The 22,211-nt window shown below is 37.6% G+C and overlaps 2 protein-coding genes across 2 annotated transcripts in view; one reads left to right on the top strand and one right to left on the bottom strand.

Annotated features, from left to right (window-relative positions):
* The window catches only part of LOC145242761 (uncharacterized), a 111,242-nt gene that overhangs the window by 62,652 nt on the left and 26,379 nt on the right, over positions 1–22,211 (top strand). Inside the window, exons 3-4 of the mRNA XM_080105900.1 lie at positions 4,642–4,774; positions 11,988–12,242. Coding sequence (XP_079962026.1) covers positions 4,642–4,774; positions 11,988–12,242 — 388 coding nt within the window. The remainder of the gene's footprint in view (positions 1–4,641; positions 4,775–11,987; positions 12,243–22,211) is intronic.
* Positions 12,491–22,211, bottom strand: part of LOC145242085 (uncharacterized) — a 16,341-nt gene continuing 6,620 nt past the window's right edge. Inside the window, exon 2 of the mRNA XM_080104998.1 lies at positions 12,491–20,461. Within this exon, the coding sequence (XP_079961124.1) occupies positions 17,090–19,144 (2,055 nt within the window). The 5' untranslated portion in view covers positions 19,145–20,461 and the 3' untranslated portion in view covers positions 12,491–17,089. The remainder of the gene's footprint in view (positions 20,462–22,211) is intronic.

Genomic DNA, 22,211 nt, shown 5'->3' with positions numbered 1-22,211 from the left:
CATTACCACAGGACTTTTCGCCTACACACTATAATAGGGTTATCTTTAAGTCCAATGCCAACTAAAACTTGTCAAGTCGTTCTTTCAAGTAGTCAAATTTTGTCCATTCGGGGCAAAACTGCAGTTTAGTGACCTAAACATAATGTTAAATCAAAAATTGTTTACAGATGATTATTAGTGTTTTATCTTGTTGTTTTTCTTTAATATTAGCAAATGAGGAACCATTTTGAGTTGAAATTTGTTTCATGTTACGCTTGTAATCTTAAAAACATGCTTGAAATATACTGAAATAATCGTTTAAAAAAAGCAATGAAATCGTTATATGAATGGAACTTAGAGAAGTAATGACGATTATTTTTGTATAAATACACATTTCAAGTATGTTCTTCTTAACATTGCATGGGTAATTGCATGTAATTAATTAAATTTTAAATGTTTATTTATTTATGTATGTGTGTATATATACAAATAAAACTTTCGAGCGGATGCACTGAATTGAAAAAAAAAATTTTTTTCCCTGAAAGGTGTGAGTCCCTAGATTGTCCTTATTTATATATGGTTTGTAATGAACAACACCGAGTCACACAAAAAACCTGAAATAAGGGTTTTTGGTCCGTTTTGAAAAAGTTACCTACCCATGTCAACAGAATTTAGCACTGTCTGTATACAGTCGTAGTAACATCTTTCGGCATACAGACAGGACTTGCGGTGCCATGAATACCATGTCTGACTACAGATCAAAAGATTCCAGGTTTGAATTTCAAGTTCATAAAAATTTTAACCATCATTTTATCCAATGTTTACTCATTATACTTACCATTAATTAGAGTATTTTTGTTTTTTCAGTGATTTTGTTTTGTGCATATGGGAATTTCCCATACTCTGAGTTCACAATGTAAGTGTTGATGGTAAGACGATGTTGAGAGTACTTAATGTTAAGTGTACTCAATTTTGTGTTTGACTCGGCATTATGTGTGCTGACGCGGCGCAGCCACTAGTACTAAATAAATTTTAATCGAAAATGGTTCAACAAAAGTAACAAAATTTATCACATAATTTTGGATTTAACATTAAGTTCAGACCACTAAACTTCGGTTCTGCCCATGATACTGTTTGTCATTCAACTGATAATCTCCCTAACCTTTATCTTTGAGTGGCTTTTGTCTCTGGTAAATATTCACCCTTTAGTATATATGCATATAACATTTTCTAATTTAGGGTCCATGTTGAGGTTAATAAAGTGCATGTTTTGCCCTAATAATCATCAAGTAAATTAAAAAAAAAAAAAAAAAATTAGGCTAGAGGATATACTTGGATTTGATGCTCTGAACTCCGATCATAAAATTGTATTATTTTCAACTAATCACTAATGAGTTTACCCGTTGAATATCTAAAAGTATCAATAATTTCAATTGTTTTGGTATTACCATTTTCAGCAGTTAAGATTAAGGTTAGAGTTAGAGTTTGGGTTAAGGTTTGTGCTAGCTTTAGGATTAGAGTTAGGGTTAAGGTTACAATTTAGGTTAAGGTTGGGGTTAGATTTAGGGTTAAAATTTGGGTTAGGGTTATGATTAAGGTTAGATTTAGAGGTAAGGTTAGGGTTAGCGTTAGAATTAAAGTTAAGGTTTGGGTTAGAGTTGGAGTTAGAGTTTAGGTTAAGGTTAGAGTTAAAGTTTTTTTGTTTTTGTTTTTTACAAGGGAATCACCACTTATCAAGGCCCAGAGGCCACTCGAGGATAAGGGTTAAAGAGTGCACAGTGGTCAAAAGAACAATATCATAGTCATCGTTAGAAGTGTAAATGTGGTAAAATTGGATTACTCAAGAACTTGTTCACATTGGACTTGAAGACTACCATATTGTAATCAGCTGGAGCAGGTAAACAGAAGAGAGTTCCGCAGGTGTGCAGTTTTAAGAAAGAAGCTTTGCTCATGGAATCTACGTTTAGGTTTAGACACAGATAAAGAGTGGGGTAAATTATTGATAGTGTTTTCAGCCAAACGAGTGTTTCTCGTGAATGTTTGGCAAAGGGAGACCATAGATTGGAGCTCAGATGAGCACTTGCCATGAAAATAACAATAAAACAGAGACAGGCTCACAAGGTCTCTTCTGTGAGAAAAAGGCTACAGGGAGGAGAAAAAGGCATCCCCCACTAGGCTACAAAGTTTATTTTGAACTGTGTCAAGGCAGGATAAGGTCTTCCTAGCAGCTCCTGCCCAGATATGACAGCAATACTCCATCCTTGGATGTACCTGGCTCTTATATAAGTAGAGTATTGCATCAGCAGGTAGATATCTACTGGATCGATAGAAGGATTCCATCATTTTTCCAGCAACCTTAGCCACAGATTTGATATACATATTCCAAGTTAGATCAGGAGTAAAGGTCAAACCCAGAAGCTTGTCAAAACATGGAGCCTCTCCAAGACGAGAGTCATTCATTTCAATTGATGCCAAATGGGGATCAGAATGTTGATGATGTAAAGATAGAAGCTTGGTTTTAGATGCATTAAAAGTAACCAGCCACTTTTTCCCCCATTGTACCACATACTCAAGATCAGAGGAGAGAGAATCAGAGAGAACTTGGTCGTTTACGGCCTTTGATGTGCTGCCAGAGATGGTAGTATTGTCAGCAAAAATGTCTATAAATGATGTAAGGATGTGATTTGGAAGATCGTTAATGTAGATCAGGAAGAGAGTTGGACCCAGGATAGACTCCTGAGGGACTCCAGCATTAATACTATGAGCTGATTTCTGCCCGTCAACCACTACTCTTATTAAGCTATCAGAGAGAAACGATTGAATAATTGAAAAGACATTCCCAGCTATACCATAGCTGGAGATCTTGTGAAGTAGACCTTTATGCCTTACCCTATCAAAGTCAAGAGCAATTGCCCTAGAAAGGAAGCCTTGGTTGAGAGATTCGCTAATCCTATGAGAAATAACTGTAAGCACATCTGCTGTAGATCTAGCAGAACAGAAACCATATTGCATGTCACTAAGAAGGTTATTTTTGCTGAGATGGTTGACTACTTTTCTATTTAACACAGATTTAAGTAACTTACTCATGCCGCACAGGAGACTTATTAGTCTGTACTGAGAGAGAGATGACCGATTCCCGAATTCTTAAATACAAGGCATACCGATGAGATTTTACAGGGTGTTGGGAAGCAATTCTCCTTAAGACAACGTTTAAACAGCTTTGTAAGTATGGGAGCTAGTTCTGGTTGCAACTTTTTGAGCACTATAATTGGGATGCCGTCCGGGCCAGTTCCTTTACTGGAAAGGTTTTTGATTAGCTTGACAACATCACGCACAGATATTTGCATGTCGCATAGTGTGTTTTCTGACACAGGAAGAAATACGGGGGGGGGGCCTTGATAGCACAGGGTAGAATTTGCTGCAAAGTTCTTTGCAAAGAGTTTGGCTTTGTCTGATGCTGACAAGATTACCTCAGGTCCATTGATGATAGTTGGGATAGAGCACATGCTTCTGTTCAGGATCCTGTTTGCTATTTGTCAAAATTAGTGGGAGCCAAGTCACTGTTCGGCCACTTTGGACTTGACGGACTGAGCATACAACTCTCTCGCATTCTTCATAACTCTTTTACAGTGAAGAACATTTTTATGTTTCACTATCTTCGATTAGGCCAGATTGCATACTGACAAGAGAAAGTACTTTCTGTTGATTCCTGTATTTGTTGCATAATTAAGTTGATTTAAACTTAGCTGGGACCACATGTAGATATCATGCGAACATTTGCAAAGCCTTCTCTGTCTTCATTTTTCTTCTATCATCACTTCTAAGCATATCTCAGATAATCCAGTTTCAGACCTTTTGATCTGCTCAAAGAGTTTTAGTACCTTGCTCTTTATTACTGGAGTGACTGGTGTTAGAGCTGTGATCTGATGAAGTTCTTTTAATTATATTAGTTAGACGAAAAACAGACGGGTGCGCATTTTCACTTACCAAGGAGTGCATAAAGTATTATACACACCTGTGTCGTCGGCAACCAACTGAAACCAGACTCTTGTTTGTCTGCTGATGAACCCACTTGGACATTGACGTTTACTTAAAAAGAGAAACAGTCACATAAAACAGAGCAAAAGTGTACGCATGAGAGAAAGAGAAACAAGGAGACATTTCGCTACACCCGACCACACTGTGTGCACTACATGCCTTCAGGGGGACAACACCCAGAAAATGCCAATTCTGTTTGAAGTCTCATCAGCCAAAGAGTCACATGGTTTCATCTGACCTTCAAGATGTCTGCAGTTAAATGGACTGGTATTTTGGGAGGGAAAAACCCCCACAAATGGTTACAGATAGAATTCGTCACTGTATTTCCTCCTCCTCATAATTTTCTCTCTCACCTTCCAGCATGTGTCTGTCCCCCTCACCTCTGCCAACAGGTGTTTTATTAAAAAATCTGACTGCATTTCATTTGCATATGTGTGCAGTGGGCAGTGTGATTTCGTGCGATTCCACAAGGCCACACCTTATAAAGTCATGGCCGCCATCTTTAATCTCTCTCTCTCTCTCACAAATCCCACCTGAAGGTAAGTCGTATAGCCACACAAGACACACACACACGTGAACACTTGCTTCTTTGACTATAAAATTCAACTCTATACTCCTCCCTAGTCTCAAGATCACACACGTGGCATTGTGGATGTGGTCGTTTGCTGCTGGCACTCCTACAAAGGAAGATTGGCTGAACTATATCTTCATTGGAGCTCTCAGAAGTGGCGTTGAAATTATCGGCATCAGCATTAAGGTTTGCAGTCATATCATCAGGCTGGACTTCTTCATCTTCATCAGAGCTCTCAGAAGGGTGCTGGAGCTATCGGCATCAGTCGTACTATCACAGCCACAATGAATAGGTCGAATCCACAGGTCATCATTGTATGATTCACCATTACCGCTGCTCGCCAACTGGTTCATATTTAGGGTGGGCCAGATATTTCTCACATGGTTTGGGGTACCATCGATTAGCATGGCCTACTCACTGATGATGCCAGTGATTCATCTTCTTTGAAAGCTGGTAAACAACCGGCTATTGGGAGGCTTCACCCAGATGGTGTCCTCTAACTCATAAGGTGTTTGAGTTCTCTGCCAATAAGGCAGATGGGCGTCAATGTTCTTGATGCACACTATTTAGCAATGGATTACATTAGTAGGTGCGCTTGCAGCAGTCATGCCTGAACTCCCCACTGCAGAAGGCTGTGTTGTTGTCTGTGAGGATCTCTTCAAGTGGATCCCTTTCGTAAAATATAAACTCCAATTCACAGATGACACTGGAGGAATCCTGTCTTATTAATGGGCATCAGATCGCGAAACTCATTAGTCCACAATCAATCAGGATGAGGAAGTGCTGGCTGCCGTAATGGGTTATGTGAACACCACCTAGGGCTCTGATGGCCTCATAGCCTTAGGTCAAAGCTAAGCAGTTTTTTGAGCACTATGAGCGCCTCGATGTTAGCCGAATTTCCACTTCTTGTGCGAATGTTCACAGCGCCCACCCCGCAGCATGTCTGTGTCTCTCCACTGATGGTGGTCACTCTGACAATCTTCTTCCAAGTGAGGCAGAGGTCCGTACACACCTGGAATCGAGGAGTGCTGAGCACAATGTCTCATTGACATAGACCTCTATGGTCGGAAGCGCCGCGTCTAATTTCTCTTTGGGGAAGAGCTCGACCTTGGGACTTTGTCCCCAATCCCGGGCCATATGATCAGTCTCGTTACACCAGTAGCAGCCCCGCCAGACAGATGTGTTCAATGCTCTTCATGCTAGACAACAGGCAATGCAGTTCTACCTTTTCCACCCAGTCAAGTACCAGGGTTAAGCCATCGAATTCTGGTATTAATTTAAGGTTGAACTTGTCCCCCATTATGCTGGAATAGCTTGCAGTTAAATGGGCTGGTATTTTGGAAAAAAAAAACACACAAAAAATCACAGGTAGAATTTGTCACTGTATTTCCTCCTAACAATTTTGATTCTCAACTTCCAGCACGCATCTGTCCCCTTCACCTCTGCCAACTGGCATTTTATTAAAAAAACTGGCTGCATTTCATTTGCATATGTGTGCGGTGGGCAGTGTAATCTTGTGCGATTCCACGAGCATACCTTATAAAGCCACGGCCGCCATCTTTAATCTCTCTCTCTTTCAGATCTCACCTGAAGGTAAGTCGTATAGCCACACAAGGCAAACACACATGGGCGCTTGCTTCTTTAACTATTACATTCAATTCTACAATGTCACTAAAAGAAGAGTAGAAACTGGATCTTTTAGCAGCAGCACATATTATGATAAAGAGGGAAGAATTGCTGTTTTCTCGGTCAGAATCTCTTTCATCTAATATTTATCATTGGCAAGTATTTGAACTTTAAGTAGTACTTTCTTTTTTTTTAGTTTCTTATATCAAGTGGCTTCATGCCTTGTCTGGAGCGATTTTCATAAACAAAACTTATTCAAACATGGTTGGCGCTATGTAACATAAGAATCTCAATGAAGACTGCACTATTTTTAGCACAGTTATCTGCGCAGGTTTAATACGCATGAATTAGAATCCAGATTAAAATGTGGCCGTACTTATCAAATAAACCCACATCCGATAAGGAGAAAATCAACAAGAGCACAAAGACAATTTATAGGTGTGTGGACGAGTATCCCATCAGAATATAAAATGGTTCATATCATTTGGATTATTCAGCTACGGTTATCATTGAGAATGTTATTCTCACAACGTTTCAGTTGATGTAACCTTCAACCTTCTTCAAGTGTACAAAGTGCCTTCAGTAAGTTTCCAGATATTTTTGTATAGGCATTTAAAATTGTTGTAGACTCTTTAAAATTCAACATTGCTATACATCTTTATACATTTTATTCAACATGTTATTGCTATACATTTTATTCAACATGTTATTGCTATACATCTTTATACATCTTAGTTTATTTATTATATTTAATCAGTTCATATGCATGTCATGTTGGCATAGTGGTAACGTCACCAGCTTTGAATGCTACAGTTTTGCTTTTGATTTCGATTCTAGCTGATGGCACTCAAATACTTTTTTTTTTAATTTTTGAAATCACAAATTTATAATATATACAAAATCTAGACAAATTAAAATATCATATTTAAGCATATTTTATGACTGGGCAAAACCGGGCACCCCCACGAATTCCAGAATAAAGAAAATAGATATGCGTGGGTCCAATGCTTAGAACCCCAATCATAAAATCTTGTTATTCTCAACTAATCATTTTATATATTATCAATTGATGCCTCCGTTCAAAGGATACCCCTGTAGGGGCAGTTGTACGTGTAATTGTGAGGCAAGGGTCGCGCAATCCCTAGCCACACATCTCCTGAATCGACAATGCTTGGGTTCAGTGGCAAGGAGAAGACCAGGATGACTGGAAACAATGCTGAGATAAGCGGAGAGCACATACAGCACCTAGAAGTCTCAAATGGTCACCCATTTAGTACTGATGAGGCTTAACGTTGCTTAACCGGTGATCCAGTGGGAACTGGTGTGTCAACGTGAATATGCTGTATATATTTTATATACTAGTGGGACTATTAAAAAAAGACTCTGTTCAGTCTTGACAGACTATGAATACTCACTAAAGGGTGCCTGTACATGAAATTTTTGTGACAAAATTTTGCCAATCCTCAACCACACCTCTCGAGTCGGCACCGTTTTAATTCCAGTTGCAAATATATTAGTTCAGGACGATTGGAAACAATACCAAAATAATTAGAGAGCAGATACAGCACCTAGTATTTCCAAATGGTCACCCATTTGGTATGGTCAGGATCATAGTTGCTTAACTTTGGTGATCTGATGAGAACTGGTGTGTCAATGTTATTATGCCTTTTATATTATACTAGCAGGTGTTACCCAGTGTTGCCTGGGTATTTGGAGGTGTGTGTGTTAAAAAAAAAAAGTTTTAGTAGGAAAGTGGGATTGAACCCTGAGGCTTTTTTTTTTTTTTTGCACAGTGATAACCACTTATCAAGACCTGGAAGCTACTCAGGGATAAAGGTTATTGCAAGTACATTACGTTAGTGTGGAGATTTGATGAAGTGTTAAGGGGGCGGTTCATTAGGAATTTGTTAACGTTGGACTTGAAGACCTCCAAATTGTAGTCCGGTGGGAAGAAAGCAGACGGAACAGAGTTCCACAGGCATGCAGTTCTAAGAAAGAAGCTTTGTTCATGGAATCCACGTTTTGATTTAGGCATAGATATAGAGTGGGGGAAATTTTTCACAGTGGATTCAGCTAGACGGGTGTTTTTCGTGAAAGATTGGCGAGGGGGGACCAGAGATTGGAGTTCAGACGAGCACCTGCCATGGAAATAACGATAAAACAAGGATAGGCTCGCAATGTCTCTTCTGTGGGAGAGAGGTTGCAGGGTAGAGAAAAGGGCATCCCCCACTAAGCCATGAAGTCTATTTTGTACTCTGTCAAGGTAGGAAAGGCTGTTTTTAGCAGCTCCTGCCCATCTGACCTAGTTTTGCACTGCAAGCCAGATCATTTGCTTTTCAAAACGTGACAAGCTCGTAAAAGTCGGGCAAATTAAATACACACATGCGACCCCCATTGTTAAGTTGTAGTTATTATGATTTAGACGTGATATAAAAAGTTTTAAGAATGAGCGAGTCGACCGAGAATCACAACGAAAAAAGCCTTTTGCAGACATACAGAAAAAGCGAACATACATACATACATACATACATACACACACATTTTGCCTTTTATATATATAGATGTTAAAGTGATGGAGAGTTTTTATTGTTTTGGATTTCTGTTTTTTTTCTTTTGTAGTATCGTTCTGTTTTTATCCGTATTTTTGGATATTGAGACTTGGGGTACCACATACCAGTAATTGGGCAAAAACTGATGGAGAAACATTGTGGCAATGCTCACAAGAATGAAAGAGAGTGAAAAGTGAGTACAATGATGCGTATAATGTCGCATTGGAAATTAATTACTAAATACCTGAGAGAAAAAGCAAACTAATAAATTGCATTGGATTGTAACAATAGGGTTTTATGAGTTACAAGGTGGAATGATAAAATTGTCGCCCTAGAAAAGATGACATGATTCCATTTCCATTTAATTAAAACCAGTTTTCCTTTTGCGTTGCAAACCATCTACTAGTTGGCCAGTTGTGTACAAATTCCAAGAACTATAGGAGCCTTCTATCATGTCTGAAAGTGACACAATGTTCAACGAGCGAGATCGGAGATGTGCTGCTATACAACTTATGCTCTCTACCGATCCAAGTTATGCCACAGGACTATTGCCAGCACCCTAAAAAATGCAAATCCGGATGGTTCAATGCGTGAAGGCATAGCTCAATGTATCGGACAACCCACGGTTATGATCTTTGGTGTGGTTTCAAGTGAGGGCCGCATCATGCCATCTCACAAAGTCAGCTTGATAGTCAACACCAAAGTGTACCTAAATGCATTTTAATCCCCTGATGCAATCAGTTGGCTGCTTGCAGACCCTATGTGTGGCAGCAGGACTCAGCACCAGCCCCACAAGTCCAAAGAGGCCCAGGCTTAGCTTCAGAAGAAGTGCTACGACTTTGTACCTTTCTCTCACTGACTCCCTTCCCCCTCCTCCAAACTGAACCTGCTGGATTACCCTGTGAATTTAAAAATTACCGAATGCTTTCATTCATTTGATAAAAGAAAAAGAAAATCCACACAAAATAACAGTAAAAAACACATACTATCTACCGTACTTTGGGGTAATTGTGCCAACTAAAAAAAAGTGCTCTTAATATGCGTGATTGCCAAAAGAGCACTTTTAGCTAGTTGGTGCAATTACTCCAAAGTACGGTATAGTTAGTTCAAGTGCGGCAGAAATACTTGCCACATTTTGACGTATCACAGCTGCAAAATCACAGTTACACTAAGATTAACCCCATCACCAACCCTCAACAGATTGGCTTGCATGGCACATTACCACATCCAAAAGGATGCCCACGTGAGAATCAAAAAATGGAAAGAGGACAACATGGTCAACCAAGTAGCAAACTGAAATCAAGAAGCAGTAGTGGGCAGTCTACCATCTAGAGAAAGTTGGGAGGGTCCTACTAACATTATTTAATTTTTTGGATTTTTTTTTTCCCTCCACCCCACGCCAATGAAATATTCATCAAATGAATTTTAGTATAATATTTTAATTTTACATATAATATATATATATATAGGGTGGGCCAAAATAAGGGTCCTATCTTTAAATTTGAATAACTTCCACAAAATAAAAGTTAAACTCACCAAACTTTATGTGTGTGTAGACTGACCCTTCCGAGATTTTTTGGAAATAAACAAAACAAATTTTGGCCGAAAAACATTTCTTAAAACTTACATGAATTTATGAATTTTTAAAAATAGGACCCTTATTTTGGCCCACCCTATATATATATATATATATATATATATATATATATATATATACACACACACACACACGTTATTACATATTTATTAAAAAACAAAAACAAAAATAAAATGATCTGATCTGGGAATTTTAAGTAGGATGACCCCCCGGGGTATTTGCAGTATTAAGGTGAATGAGAACTCTAGCTAGGATTAGCATAGATTACCCAAAAGTACAGTGACGCTGATGACTAAAGACCCCTCTCTCCTCAATTTCTGAGTGGCCTTGTGCCTAATTTTTAATTTTTCTGTTTGTTCTTTGTAACATTTCAAGAGAATAAAAAATATATACCCGGCTGGTCAAACGTCCTTTTACACTTTTGTATCTTTGGTTCAAGTTGTACTGATTTATTTTTATATGGTTAAGAAAATAAAAATCATTAAATACGTGTAATATAATTTTCAAACAGTATGCTTACTCAATATGACCTCCATCAGCATTAATGACACCGCTCAGCCGTGGTCTGAACTCCTGACAAACTTTATGGATGTACTCCTTGCTCATTAAGGACCACATGCAGTTCACGGTAGCCTTCAAGTCTTCTTCACTACCGTAACAACACTTGCACGCCTTGCTCAACCCATACGTCCAGATATTGTAGTCCAACAGATTAAAATCTGGTGATTGTGGGGGGCCAAATATCCTTTGACCAAAAATTGATGTTTTCCTTCAACCAGTCCTGAATGATTTTGGCAGTGTGCGATGGTGCCCCATCTTGTTGGAATCATAATCAGACTTTTGACGACCCTATTGATCCAAGGAAACAGTTTTGTCTGAAGGACATGTTTATAGTTCACGGGCGGTAAGCCGGTATCCAGTGGGAAATCATACTGGAGGCATCTTCTCCTCATTTGAAGAAACATCATAACTAAAGCCGGATGTTTTGTTGTGGAGACATTACGCACTTCAGAGACATCTTGACCGAAGGACACTACTCTGTCATTCTGTTTATTCATGACAAGATCAATGAAGGTCTTTTCGTTTGAAAAAAATGATGATTCATTTTCCACTTTTGATGTTGTGGAGAAGCTTTTTACTGTGTTCAAGGCACTTCTTTTTTTTTTTTTTATTCCAACCGTCAACAGGGGGTTTATTATCATTTTCAAGCTCTTTCCACATTCTAGTTTAACAGCCCTCCTGACAGTAAGATCCCCTTCATATTAGCGAGATGTGCCATTTTAAGTGTTAGATTGTTCTCAAACACCTTTTTGATCGTCTTGGTCTTCACAACTCGGGGTCTTCCTTTGCAGAGGTGATTCTTGACGGTTTCTCCATTGGCTATAACAGCATACAACTCTATGCACTGTCATACGACTCACATTAAGGAGCTTTGCAATGTTGTCTATTTTATGGGACGCACGCAGTAGAGCAGCAATTTCAATTCTTTTTGCTTCCATTTTGATTGCGATACCAAATAATTGTACAGTAAATGCTAATATCACTTTATTAAAGCACAAACTTAAATCTGTAATGCAGAAATAAAATTTACCTATGAAAATATTAACTTAAACTCAAAACACAAAAGTGCAACAGGACTTTTGACCAGCCTGGTACCCCAAGAAGCGTTTTTGTGACCAAAGAGAGTCCTGACCCTGCAAGGTCATGGAACGCCTGCATCAACAGTGAAAATGATTGGAATCACTACTTGAATGAAACTATTCAAGAACTCAGAAAGCATCTCACTCCACATGGAATGGGTTTCTCAGAAAAGGACTGGATGACCCTGAACCGAGCAAGAACCAAAGTTGGAATAACACCCAGCAACCTTCATGGAAATGCTGTGAGAATAATCTCCGTGATGAGAATTGTTGTTTGAAAGATCCAATTAATTCAAATTATTGATTCACATTTAAAAAGTTTCGAAACAATTTCAAAATCCTGTTTAAAAAGAATTGAGGGAGAAAAAAAAGAAAGAAAAAAGAAATTAATAAAAAAGCGGAACAAAAAATAACAGTAAAAAAGACTCCTGAGCGACGCCAGGTAGATACAAAGAGAAAATAAAGATTATAGTGTTATTAAAGAATAGGAATCGTTTTCAATGTTTTTGTTTTTTTATTCACAATAAAATACTATCTAAAACTTTCAAGTTTTTCAATGATACATTATAATTTATGAAAATATTGTTTTTTCTTTTCTTTAAATGCTTTTTTTAAACATTTTTTTTCATATTCAATAAAATGTATTGGTTCAGTGTAAAAATGAAAAAAATTTGTAATACATGAATAAACTGTTGCACTTTTAGTGTCAGAAGATGGCAAACAATTCCTTAGATTATAGAGTGAATATATTTTGTAACCAAGGCAGTCTATGAAATCGGCAAACCAACCCAAAATACTGTTGAATCATTGTATTCACCATATTTAGTTTTTTTTTATTACATAAGATTAAATAAAACAGTAGCTGTATGCATGTGTGTCTGTTTGTGTGTAAATATTTAACCAATAAACTCTTAAACTACTAGTCACATAACACTGAAATTAACAGGAAATAGTAATCATACATCAAGGATGGTTTACTGAAAGTATCCTGTACCTCTACAAGGCCACTATTCGCCCATGTATGGAGTACTGTTGTCACATTTGGGCTGGTACATCTGCTACTTGTCTCTCACTCCTGGACAGGGTTCAAAAGAGAGTCGCCAACCTGATAAGTCCTGAACTGTCATCTAGGCTTCAGCCTCTGTCCTATCGATAAAATTTTGCATCCCTCTGCCTGTTCTACAAGTACTTTAATGGTGAATGCTCTGACGAACTACAAACACTTGTACCTTCTCATGTAAATACCCCCGACAAACCTGACAAACAGCTAAATCCCACCCCTACACAGTAGAGATCCCTAGATGTAAGAAAGCCTTCTACTCCAACAGTTTCTTCCACAGAACTGCTAGACTTTGGAACTTCCTTCTGGGATTCTGCTTTCCCAACTGTACTGACATGCAGAAGTTCAAGTTTAATGTTAACAGACATCTTGCTACTCATCTCCCTTTATAATATCCCTGCAACTTATGTGCCCGATAGTAGCCCCTACTTCAAAGTGGCACTATGCCTTGTTTGGGGTAAAAATATTAAAAAAAAAAAAGAAAAAAAAAAGAAGTAAACTCTTTGGATGGTTAAATAATGCATAAAGACAATATCTGCATATTAAAATGCAAACTGTTCATTTCAACTTACCGACATATTTTTACTTCATTCTGCGCATGCCCAAATTCAATTCATTTCTTCAAGTCGTTTAATATTACGATTTAAAGGGATAGAGTTTCAATTATAAGTAAATCTCTCTTAACTATCTCTTGATAGCTATATCAGTAGCAGATTTAGCTGGAGTGCTAAATGTTTTGGTTTCGATTCTAGCTGATGGCACCCAAGTCATTTTTTTTTTTTAAACTTTTGATATCAGTACTATAAATTAGGTATACTATAATATTCAATAGAGGACTGGCTCTGTAATAATAAATATGAAGTTTGCTTGGATTAAAATATATATAAGCATATTTTACGACCCAACCAGGCCAGGCGCTCCCCACTCGTATGCAACAATATTCCAATTAACTATTGATACCAATGGTTTCAGAAGCTATGAAAGATTAATAATTAGACCATCTACTGACAAAGGAACAAAAGTGATATTCAGCTCAACAAATTGATTTTACAGTTTCTGAAACCATTGGTATCAATGGCTAATCAAAATATTATATAGTATCATATGCAATAAATATATACAGGGTGGAAAAATAAAATTATTGCCCTAGAAAGGACGACATGATTCCATTTCTGTTTTATGAAAACTGTTTTTGTTTTTTTTTTGTTGCAGACCATCTACTAGTTGGCCAGTTGTGTACAAATCCCAATAGCGATAGGAGCTTTCTATCATGCCTAAAAGTGACACCATATTCAATAAGCTAGATCGGAGATGCGCTGCTGTACAACTCATGCTCTCTAACGATCCAAGTTATGACAACAGGACCATTGCCAGCACCCTCAAAAATCATTGCTGAATTGCTCAGGGCGAAGAAAACAAAGTTTCTGGCCACAGTTATGGTCTTTGGTGTGGTTTCAAGTGAAGACCACATCATAACATGTCACATCTTCGAAGTCGGCTGGAAAGTCAATATCAAAAGAGTGTGGTGATCCCCTGCTGCAATCAGGTGGCTGCAGGACTCAGTGTTGGCTCACAAATCCAAGGAGACCCAGGCTTGGTTTCAGGAGTGCTACGACTTTGTACTCGTCTCTCACTGGCACCTCTCCTTCCCCGACCTGAATCTGCTTGACTACTAGAGCTTCTACTGGCGCTTGTGGAAAAGGCATGCTCCCAGTTCCAGACCCGTATCAAGGCGGTGATTAAGGTTGAAGGTGGCTACATTGAATAGATGTCAGCTCTACTACATAATCAAGCTACCTGAATTGATTTTTTCAATAAAGGTTTAAAATAAAGCTATAGTGTTTTTTTTTTAGGGTGACACTTTTATCGTTCCACTCTGTATTGGAGAGAAGATATCATTTATAATTGTTAAAAAAATCTTCATTGCAAACAAAAAGTCCAGGAAGTTTACTATAAAAAACAAATTCTTATCTTAAGAATCGAGATAGAAAAAAAAAAAAAAAACTTCGTCAGATGATGAAATAGTCAAAAATTCATTCGTCTAATAATTCTATAATTTGATTTTATTTATTTCTTCATCTACCGAAGTGTTTTTATGTTGGTTCTGAAAATAAGAATTTGTTTATTTTTTTATGGTAAAGTATATGGACTTTTTGTTTATGATGAAGAAACTAGTCTGGTTTCTTCTATGGAAGCAACCATTCATGAAGTCGCCTGACAGAGACTTCTGGTTTTAACAGACCATTTGTCTGAAACATTAGCATGTCCAGTGTCACGAACATATAACTTTATTTATATTAATAAAAATATATCTTGCACTTCTTTTATTGAGCACTCTTAATAACCTCATTAAATTCATTAGTTATCACTCTTGAATACATTTAATCTATATATATATATATATATATATATAATGAATGAATGAATGACAAAAGTCTATATTCCAAAGTTCATAATGTTGAATTCATTCCTTTAATTCAGTTGACATTTACAATTCATGAACTTTGGAATATAGACTTTTGTCATTCATTCATTATATTGCTCTGTAATTACATTGAGCTTCTTAAATAAGGATTGTGGTCCTGGATATGACCTTAAACTATATCCAGTGGTGAGGCCCCAGCTTGCAAGCTTTGGGGTGTGTGGAGCCACTCTTTAATTACCATTGCTCCCAGGTCCATTCTGACCCAGAGTGGTAGTACCTGTTAGGGTCCCAACTATGGGTTAAATAGAAACCGACTTGAAAACAACAAATATATTCTATTAAAAATTTTTTCTTCAAAATCTTTGGATTCGGCATTAAATAACCTAAAAAGGGTTGATATGCTGTAAAACAAAAACAACCAACCAACTTAAATAAGGATTGGTATATATTATAAGGAGATAAAAAATATATTTCCACAGAAATATATATAGATATATATATATGTATATATACTAGATGGACGCCCGGCATGGCTCAGCCGTACAATATGCATAAACATGATATTTTAATTTATGCAGATTGCATATGTATTATTATTGAATATTATACATTACGAGAAATAATTTGCCCAGTAGACTAATTCACAAAAAGAAACCAAAAAAATTAAATAAATAATAATGATAATGTAGTTGATCAAATTCCGTCTGTGTTTGTTTACACTATCATGTCAGTTGAAATTTGGGCTTGACGATGAATGCCCTGGAAACTCACTTCTGATTGACATTTAGTTTTAAAATATGCAAACAAAGAAATGATTTGCGGCAATTTTAAATTGTACCTCTTCTTTTATTGTAAATTGAATTCATTAATGAGAAAAAAATTAAAATAAAATTGTGAGGTACACCCGGGCTTGAACACGGGATCATTCAGTCTGTAGTCGAATGCTCTATCACTGAGTTATATTTCCAGATGTCAACAAATCTGTTCTTTTCTAAGAAGAAATTATTTGTTGAGATTTTATTATCTCCCTTGCCGGTGCAACCTAAAATATTCTCCCATAAAAATTCTCTTTGATCTATAAGTAAGAAAGACTATTTTTAGGATCGGATTTTTTTGATTTTCAAAATTTATAAGATGAATTTCTGTATAAAACATATCTAAGAACACTGCCAAACATATAAATTACCTTCGCGTGAAATTTGCAAAAGATAGGGTCAGCCGTTCAGAACCTATAAGGAAGAAACTCGCACACACAGAGTAACTTTTATATAATAGTATATATATATATATATATATATATATATATAAGGGTTGAAAGATTTTTACTTTTGATGGCTATTTTGTTTACTTTGACGAATTGTTCATTCATAAAGCATTCAATTCTAGTTCATAACTCTCCTCCAAGAGAAAACAAAAATAAAGAAAAATCTTTATGATGTACATACACGTGACAGAAAGAAAACCTTGCATGCCAAAAATCACATAAAATGATCAAGTAATTTTATCAGTCTCGCAGAATATGTAAAGAAACATAAGATCCAATTGGATCTTAACTCTGCTCACCGATTTCATAGTCCACATCAATAGTTATTAGAAAGCTTGGTCTATGGGTTATGTTTATTTTGCTTCGCTGTAAAAGGATGCACATTGGAAATGCCAGTCCAACCGTTACTGCCAAGAATCGGAGGTACGGGATAACCTGGCGGCCAAAAATATTTGGGGTCCCAATTTGTGGGCATGGCTGCCAGGTACGCATTTGGAGGTTGGAACCTGATTGCTGAGCTAATAGAAGAGGCCACTGTTGCAGATTCTGTATTCGAGCTGCTTTTTGCAAGGTGAGCTTGCGACGTATCATTTAAATGCTCTTTGGGAGAGGATGCAGGAGGAGAAGGAGGAGCAGGGTTTACAGATTCGTTTTCCTCCGTCGAATCATTAGTGATTTCTTGATTCTTTTTCTCTGACTGCGAAGGATTTTGATTCGTCGAGCTTGAATGAGTGAGAGTTTTGCTTGTAAGGTTATCATTGGCTAACGGCGTTAAATGGGTGTGACTTGTAGGATAGGATGAATTTAGATTAGCAGAGTTGTTGCCTATGTTTCCGTCCATGCTGGGGTTATTTTGGTTGCATAATGACGGAAGCGATGACGATGATGATAATGACATTGCAGCTATAGTATGAGTTCTGATGTGGTTGTTTAACGTTGTTCGCTGTCGGAACGTTTTTGTGCAGATGGTGCATTCAAACGGCTTTTCTCCGGTATGTATGCGCTCATGGTTCTGCAATGTGATCTGCAATGGAAACGCCTTGTCGCAGAATGAACATTTAAATAGTTCTCCTGTATGAATACGCCGATGGTTGTCCAGGTTGTTCTTCTGAGCGAATGATTTCCCGCAAATTTCACAATCAAACGGCTTTTCTCCGCTATGTGTTCGTAGATGCATTTTAAGATTACCCTGCTGGCTGAACAACTTCGAACACGTCGGACATGAGTAGGGTTTTTCTCCAGTGTGAGTTCGCTCATGGTTTTTCCATTCGGTCCGTTGCCCGAACACTTTTGGGCAATATGAACATTTAAACGGCTTCTCACCAGTATGGACTCGCTCATGATTCTGGAGACTGATCTTCAGCGTGAATGCCTTCGAGCAGAATGAGCAATTAAACAGATCACCTGTGTGAATACGCCGGTGGTTGTCTAAATTCGTCTTCTGCGAGAATGTCTGCCGGCATATGTCACAGACGTAGGGACGTTCGCCACTGTGGACACGTGTATGCGTTCGAAGATTGCCTTGCTGGCTGAACGCCTTTGAACATATTTTACACTTGAAAGGTTTCTGCCCTGTGTGGGTCCTCTCATGATTCTGCCATTCCGTCTGCTGGCAGAACCGTCGACTGCAGTAGTTGCACTGAAACGGGCGCTCACCCGTATGAATACGTATATGCTTAATGAGACTGATCTTAAGCGTAAACGCTTTGTTGCAAAACGAGCACTTAAACAGATCACCAGTATGGAGTCGCATGTGATTATTAAGGTTCGTCCGTTGCGAGAACGTCTTCTCACAACTCTCACACTCATACGGTTTATCTCCACTGTGAATTCTCATATGCGTCTTCAGGTTACCCTGCTGGCTGAAACCCTTTGAACAAATCGGACATCTAAATGGCTTCTCGCCAGAATGGGTCCGCTCATGATTTTGCAGGTTGATCTTCAGCGTAAATGCCTTCTGGCACGTCGAGCAGGAAAACGGCTTGACGCCGGTATGCGTCAGCTCATGGTTCTTGAGGAAGATGTGCTGTGAAAAGCCCTTGTTGCAGAAAGCGCAGAAGAAGTGCTTAGCAGCACCCCCACCTCGCTCGTGGTTGAGCAGATTTGCTTCCTGTACGAAACCTTTCCGACAAATCTCACATTTGAAGGGCTTTCCATTTGAATGGCTCGGTGGATTCATCATTCGCTCAGGATGTTTACATTTGTTATCTGATGGGCATTCATCTTCCGTTCTTTTTGGGGAAGTATCCGATGGCTGTTCATCACTCGAATTCTTATCGGAGCTATGAAACTCTCCAGGTGTCCTCTGGACATGATGACTTTCATTTGGGTACAGAGCTGGAACGACTGGGTTGAAATCATTTTCAACTGGGTATAAGAACTGTGTAGAATACATTGTTGGAAGTATTTATTTTGAAATGTAATAGGTAAGTATTTATATGTGTGTATGTAAGCTAACTAGAATATCTGTGCCAAGATGTGCTAATAATAATGAAGCACGGTTGAACACTTTAATATGTTGGAGAGAGCAGACCCCAAAATACTTAAAAATAAGCAAGAACATATTGTTATGATAAACAGGGTTTCAAAATTCAGATTACACACCTGAAGTTATGGACTAAAAAAAATTTTAATTAGCAATATTTATTCAAATTTTTTAATTGGTATAATTATTCTTATCGTTTAAAATCTTATTAAAATTAAAGTTTAGCCAAAAACATCATGGATGAGGTTAAAGTGTCTTCAAGGACAGTTTTAAACAGCAGTCATAATTAATACATCACTGCTATCAAAAAAAAACGACTGGTATGGAGAAAGCTATGTGAAAATAGAGCTCACACAATTGATGTCATGGGTTTAAATTGGTTTTTGATTTTGTTGAGATAAGAGGGTCTTAAAATGATCTGCAGTTAAAGTTGATCTCGAACTGATTGGAATTGGCTCAAATTCTGAGAATATATATTTAATTTTGTGTGATGTAGCTCATTAAAATCAAGACTAACATCATTCTAAATGGAGAATTTTCACGCTTTCTTAGAAACTTTTTTAAGAGATAAATATGACTTACTTAAGATCACCTGCATGAGATGAGAATCATTGCAAATAAATCCCAAATTTGCAGTTGAATAGCTCACAAGTATTTAGCAGACGGACAATTTTCATCTTATATAGAAAGATGAATCATACAGAAAGATGAATCATACTTATCTGTTTTGCATCAAACTGAAATACAAATCTAATTTTTAAACTAATTTAAAAAAAGTGATGCAATTATGCCTATCTAACCTTAATCCAACACTGGATTCCACTTAGAAGTCATGAAGCTAAAATTCCTACCCTGAATCATAAGATAATTTTATATAAGATTTTATATCAGGCTATTTAAATAAGTGATTTTCATTTAATTTGACCTAAACAATGCCGAGTATCCCTGCCAGCACATATGTAAATGAGCCCTGAGTTTGTGCATGCCTCCTACTGACAAGTGTTAAAATCCTTTGTGGTTTCAATAGGGGGAGATTGCAATGATTGTAGAGATACAATCTTTTGGGCAGAGAGAATCACAATGCATCTGATGACATTTGGTCATCCACTGCACACAGTCGTCCCCTCTCTGGTCATCTCATCCTGATCTTGCCACTGAATTTTAAGACAGTCAAAATATGTGATGTGACATAAATGTTGCCGTGACTCGATATCAGTTTTCATAAATCTGAAAAAGAAATGAAAAAAAAAATTATAAGTTTGTGTCTTGACAAAAAGATGATAATAAAAACTCTTCTACACTTAAGAATATGACATTGGTTGATATTATTAGTTGTTTGGCTTTATGATACATCAACTCCTTTCAGATTATTTAATGCTGAACCCAGTAATTTTGGAAAAAATTTTTAGGTTTCAAGTTCTTTATATCTTCAAATATTTATTTATGGAGTTTGGTTTGGATGTTATCTATATATATAAAAGCGAAAATGTGTGTGTGTATGTATGTTCGCTTTTTGTGTATGTCCGAGAAAGGCTTTTTTCTGAGAAACGATCGGTCGGCTTACAACTTCTTAAAATTTTTTATATCACGTCTAAATCTACGAGTTAACAACGGAGATCGCCTGTCTATTTAATTTGCTCGACTTTGAAAAGATAAATATTCAACATTTTTAGATCGCCGCATGTGAATTAGGCTTTTTCGTGTAATAAAACCGAAACTAATTCTGGTGGCAGAGTTCTGGTCGCGATCGCCGGAAACGTCCAAAAGCAATCAGTTTCTCCTTATATCAGACAATTGCTATTCAATTTGGACAATCCTCTTTTTATGGGAAGCTGTCCCCCCCCATCTTGGGGGAAACAAAAAAAAATAAAAAAATAAAAAAAGCTCCCCTGCAGTAAATAAAATACTGCCCCGTAGTCAAAGTTGACCTCATTAAGTCATTAAGTATGGGCACCTGATAATTCCTTAATACTTAAATATATTCAAACATGTTTCCGTTACTATTTCGTGGTGGCCCAGTGGTTAATGTCGCACGGTTTTTTCTTACACTTTAATTTCCAACTTCGCCTCAAGGGTTCGGGTTTGATCCTTCATACTTACCTACCAAAACTATTTTTTATCCCCCCCCTCCGACACAAACACCTGGGCAACGCCGGGTACTCCCCGCTAGTCTATAATATAAATCTCACCTGTCTGTTTAAATGTATGTATGTATGAATGTATGTATGTTTGTATGTCTACCTAAAACTTTCGACAGAGGCGATGGATTTTCACGAGATCGGTATCATTTTGAAGCTCAACCCTTCGGATCATAAATATCAAAAAATTAGCCAAAGACATGAATTTCTTCCCTCTCAACTGGGCTGTTTTCTACAAGGAGAGTCGATTTTTTCGCTGACATTTTTTGCAAGCCATTCAACCCTCGCGTTCACGACACCGCTTAAAAGGCATAATTTTTACCACCCGTGACATCACAACAATGGTAGGCACATCGGTAAAACAGTTTTTTTTCCTCCGACGCGTTACGGGTTTGAGCCTGCTTACTACTCCTATTTAAAAAATTTTTTTTGCACAATTTTCCTGTTTTCGTTTTCTCAACCACCACCCTTACACACACCTTTTCCACCTTCGTGTCACGGATTTGAGCCTGCCTGCCTACTACAACTTTTTTTTTTGCGTGCAACACACACCTCCAAACACCCGGGCAACACTGGGCACCCAGGCTAGTGCTAACTAAGGGGCAACTCACTAGGATAAGCACATTCAGACTTACAAGAAATGTCTGAGCAGCCCCAACACACACGATATGACAATGAAGTACATATTTTATACATACAGTTAAGAGACACAATTAGTATCATTGCCTAATACACACAAAGACGATCATGGTATATTTTGTACATACATTATAAGGATTGTATATACACCACTAAACAATACTACCATAACATACCTAACTTTAAGAGGAAACAGAAAG

Source organism: Euprymna scolopes, chromosome 21 (genome assembly GCF_053919585.1).
Source record: "Euprymna scolopes isolate OS-2025 chromosome 21, ASM5391958v1, whole genome shotgun sequence".
NCBI classification, from domain to species: Eukaryota; Metazoa; Mollusca; class Cephalopoda; order Sepiida; family Sepiolidae; genus Euprymna; species Euprymna scolopes.
Note: the sequence above shows the minus strand (reverse complement) of the source record. Positions and strands in the feature narration are given on the sequence as shown.